This window comes from Conger conger, chromosome 9, assembly GCF_963514075.1.
Source record: "Conger conger chromosome 9, fConCon1.1, whole genome shotgun sequence".
Lineage (NCBI taxonomy): Eukaryota > Metazoa > Chordata > Actinopteri > Anguilliformes > Congridae > Conger > Conger conger.
Genome location: NC_083768.1, coordinates 8,087,523 through 8,092,522, shown reverse-complemented (window position 1 = coordinate 8,092,522; position 5,000 = coordinate 8,087,523). Strand labels below are relative to the sequence as shown.

General features: G+C 45.6%; 1 protein-coding gene across 1 annotated transcript in view; it reads left to right on the top strand.

The window, feature by feature from the left end:
• Nucleotides 1–5,000, top strand: part of atp1a2a (ATPase Na+/K+ transporting subunit alpha 2a) — a 25,144-nt gene that overhangs the window by 2,034 nt on the left and 18,110 nt on the right. Inside the window, exons 3-7 of the mRNA XM_061255257.1 lie at nt 1–59; nt 514–717; nt 1,212–1,325; nt 2,648–2,782; nt 4,477–4,594. The exon at nt 1–59 is cut by the window's left edge and continues 1 nt beyond it. Of these exons, the coding sequence (XP_061111241.1) occupies nt 1–59; nt 514–717; nt 1,212–1,325; nt 2,648–2,782; nt 4,477–4,594 (630 nt within the window). The remainder of the gene's footprint in view (nt 60–513; nt 718–1,211; nt 1,326–2,647; nt 2,783–4,476; nt 4,595–5,000) is intronic.

Sequence of the window (5,000 nt, the reverse complement as noted above, 5' to 3'; positions counted from 1 at the left end):
ATGACCACAAGGTGACGCTAGCGGAGTTAAGTGAGCGTTACGGAGTGGACCTTTCCAAGGTGGGAATCCCCGTACACCTGTACCTCAGCTCACCTGGGCCGCAAACACACCACACCCGTCAGTCAAAACCAATGAAGCCAACTTGTGTGACTGCATCCAGATGCCATGTATTACTGTATAGTATTGCTGCAAAATAAGCTTCCCCAGTAGGGTAGGGACAGTAAAGTAATGAATTGAACTGAACTTAAGACTCTGCTGCAGTAGAATACTCCAAGGTGGCTGTCGCTAATGGAAATTGTTGGTAATGGTGACAGTCGCTAATGGTGACTGTTGTCAATGGTAACTGTTGCTCATGGTGACTTTTGTTAATGGTAACCCTTGGCCACGGTGACTGTTGCTCATGATTACTGTTGCTAATGGTAAGCCTTGGTCATGGTGACTGTTGCTCATGGTTACTGTTGCTAATGGTAACCCTTGGCCACGGTGACCGTTGCTCATGTTGACTGTCTCCAGGGCCTGACGAACAGGCAGGCGCTGGAGATCCTGGCTCGGGACGGGCCCAACGCGCTCACACCGCCCCCCACCACGCCGGAGTGGGTGAAGTTCTGCCGCCAGCTGTTCGGCGGGTTCTCCATCCTGCTCTGGATCGGCGCCATCCTCTGCTTCCTGGCCTACAGCATCCAGGCTGCCACTGAGGACGAGCCCGCCAACGACAACGTGAGCGTCACCTTCCTCCTCCTCATCCTCTTCATCATCATCACCTGCATTATCATCTTCATCACTCATATCATCATCATCACCTGCATTATCATCTTCATCACTCATATCATCATCATCATCACCTGCATTATCATCACTCATATAATCATCATCATCACCTGCATTATCATCTTCATCACTCATATCATCATCATTATCATCTTCATCACTCATATCCTCTTCATCATCATCTTCATCATATCATCACTCATATCATCATCATCATCACCAGTACTGATATCACCTTCATAAACCATATCCATTGACGTCATAATCATTATCATCATCACCTTGATAGCCAACTTTATCATCATCATCATCATCATTATAACATCAACACCAACATTAACACCTTCTTTACCACCACCAACACTACCACCATCACCATCCTCATCTTCATCAGAACATAAGAACACAGAGCGTGGCTGATCTTCCTCTCTCGCTCCCTCCAGCTGTACCTGGGCGTGGTCTTGGCCACCGTGGTCATCATCACCGGCTGCTTCTCATACTACCAAGAAGCCAAGAGCTCCAGGATCATGGACTCCTTCAAGAACATGGTTCCTCAGGTACGGTCATGTGCCCCTAAATTATTGAGCCATTTGCGTACTTTATCACTGTGTGTGATTAAACAGCCTGGGTGCCCTGTGCTGGGATTCTAGCCTATTTACTTTGGAAAGATATATGCTTAGACTAGCAGGACTGGGTCTAATATGGAGGGTCAGTAAGATAGTGTTAACGAGGGAGGGGGGTATCATATATCTCTATGTTGCCCTGACTAAGAGCTAACTGAGTTTTGCTGTATTAAGTGTTATTGTATTTTATTGAGTGCTTAATTTAGGTTGCTACCAAACACACTGGGGGTTTAATTTTGGGGGCCAGTAAGTGTTCAGTAGAGGAGCATTTACCTTTTTTTTTTAGGTGGGGGGAGCGTTAATAAATGCAGACAGGCCTTTCATTTGAGAGGCTAATAAGTGTTACATGAAGGACTGTAATATGGAGCCTGGCATTACGGCATGCTAAAGTATTTAAGGAGCTCTAATAATAGCAATGTGACACTAACAGATGTTGTTTTTGCAGCTACTGATTGTGAGCGGAGCACTGTGAACCTCCGACACGCTTTTGTCTGAATTCTGGAAATGTTAAATATTTAGTTAATGACAGGCTCTTGTCAACAATGTGAGCATAGCTGGTGTTACAAAGGACTAGGAGGAGACCCTGGTATATTCACATTCATACTCCCTCTCGCCTCCAGTCTTTCTCTCTCTGTCCTCCCACTCCCCCTCTCTCCCTCTCTCTTTCTCTCTCTCCCTCACATTGAGATACATTGGTTGCAAATAACAACAACAACAAACCCCCCAAAAGATACATTTAGTTTACAGTGTACTGCAGCAACTAGTCAATATTAACAATGAACACAGATGATAGTGTAGTAATATTGTTTATCTCTCTCCCCCATGTTTACCTCCCCCTCTGTCTCTCCCTCCCTCTCTCTCACTCTCCCTCTCTCTCTCTCCCTCGCTCTTCCTCTCTCTCTCTCCCTCTCTCTCCCTCTCCCTTGCTCTCCCTCCCTCACTCTCTCCCCCCCTCTCTCTCTCCCTCTCACTCCCTCCCTCTCTCTCTCTCCCTCTCCCACCCTCCCTCTCTCTCTTGCTCTCCCTCTCTCCCTTGCTCTCTCCCTCTCTCTCACTCCCTCCTTCTCACTCTCTCTCCCTCCCTCCCTCCCTCTCTCTTCCTCTCCCTCTCTCTCTCCCTCTCTCCCTCGCTCTCTCTCTCTCCCCCCTCTCTCTTGCTCTCCCTCTCTCCCTTGCTCTCTCCCTCTCCCTCTCTCTCACCCTCGCTCTCGATCTCTCTCTCCTCCTCTCTCTCTCTCCCCCCCCCTCTCTCTCAGCAAGCGCTGGTGATCCGGGAAGGGGAGAAGCTGCAGATTAATGCTGAGAACGTGGTGCTGGGAGACCTGGTGGAGATTAAGGGAGGGGACAGAGTCCCGGCAGACCTGAGGGTCGTCTCCTCCAACGGCTGCAAGGTACCGCGTCGCAGAGCCGAGAGCGGAGAGCAACGCACACAGACGCAGCGTGCGCAGAGATATGCACATGTGCATATGTACAGTAAATATGGGAATATGCACAAAGAAAACCACACAGATACAGTATGCGCAGAGATATGCACATGTGCATATGTACAGTAAATATGGGAATATGCACAAAGAAAACCACACAGATACAGTATGCGCAGAGATAGGCACACGTGCATATGTACAGTAAATATGGGAATATGCACAAAGAAAACCACACAGATACAGTATGCGCAGAGATATGCACATGTGCATATGTACAGTAAATATGGGAATATGCACAAAGAAAACCACACAGATACAGTATGCGCAGAGATATGCACATGTGCATATGCACAGTAAATATGGGAATATGCACAAAGGAAACCACACAGACCCAGCGTGCGCAGAGATATGCACATGTGCATATGTACAGTAAATATGGGAATATGCACAAAGAAAACCACACAGATACAGTATGCGCAGAGATATGCACATGTGCATATGTACAGTAAATATGGGAATATGCACAAAGAAAACCACACAGATACAGTATGCGCAGAGATAGGCACATGTGCATATGTACAGTAAATATGGGAATATGCACAAAGAAAACCACACAGATACAGTATGCGCAGAGATATGCACATGTGCATATGTACAGTAAATATGGGAATATGCACAAAGAAAACCACACAGATACAGTATGCGCAGAGATAGGCACATGTGCATATGTACAGTAAATATGGGAATATGCACAAAGAAAACCACACAGATACAGTATGCACAGAGATATGCACATGTGCATATGTACAGTAAATATGGGAATATGCACAAAGAAAACCACACAGATACAGTATGCACAGAGATATGCACATGTGCACAGGGAGAAATGCAGAGAAATACGGTCTGCACAGAGACATGAACATATGCGCAGAGATATTAATATATTTACAAAGATATGGAAGGATGGACATATGGACAGATACTGACACAAGGCACCTTTCATAAATTAAGAGGAAATAGCCAGTCTGAGTTACTGAATGACACAGCCCAGAGGCTGAATGGATTTGTGCCTCCATGTGTAACCTTAGGTACCTCCTCATTGATTAAATCAACCACATCTGAGCTGTGGCTTAACCAAAGGCACCTGAATGTGCAATCAGAATCAATCTATGCAAATAATATGCCGTTAGAAAACCTCCACCACTAGATGCGCAGTTCTTTCTCTTCTTTTTGCTCAACAGAGAAATGACAACTTTAATGTCTCTCATTCTCTCTAAGTACAGTCTGTTAATCTCTCTCTCTCTCAGTGCAGTGTTAAAGTCTCTCTCTCTCTCTTTCTTTCTATGTACAGTCTGTTAATGTCTCTCTAAGTGCGGTGTTAAGGTCTCTCGCTCTCTCTCTCAGTGCAGTGTTAAGGTCTCTCTCTCTCTCTCTCTCAGTGCAGTGTTAATGTCTCTCACTCTCTCTCTCAGTGCAGTGTTAAGGTCTCTCGCTCTCTCTCTCTCTCAGTGCAGTGTTAAGGTCTCTCACTCTCTCTCTCTCTCTCTCAGTGCAGTGTTAAGGTCTCTCACTCTCTCTCTCTCTCTCTCTCAGTGCAGTGTTAATGTCTCTCTCTCTCTCTCTCTCAGTGCAGTGTTAATGTCTCTCGCTCTCTCTCTCAGGTGGATAACTCATCCCTGACAGGGGAGTCTGAGCCTCAGACTCGCTCTCCAGAGTTCACCCACGAGAACCCACTGGAGACACGCAACATCTGCTTCTTCTCCACAAACTGTGTCGAAGGTCTCTCTCTTTCTTCCTCCCTCTCTCTCTCTCCTATTTTTAATCTCTCTTTCTCCTTCCCTCCCTCTCTCTCTATATTTAATCTCTCTTTCTCTCCCTCTCCCTCCCTCTCTCACTCTCTTTATCTTTATCTGTCTTTTTCTCTCTCCTCCTTTACGGTGAATTCAACATTTTCATAAACTATTTCATCGTCTATTTTCATGTGTGCATATGTGAGAACGCAAGATGTGACTTCATATAGCGTAGGATACCTTTTCCCGTTCACATCTCATGAGATTATTTAAATTGTTTGCATGTGTATTCTTCACATGTGGTTCTTGGACACATGCTTTTTGAATATGTGATTTTTTTTTGTAACGGTCTCCCTCTCCTGTTATTTGTATTTTTTCCTCATCTTGTGTTCTTT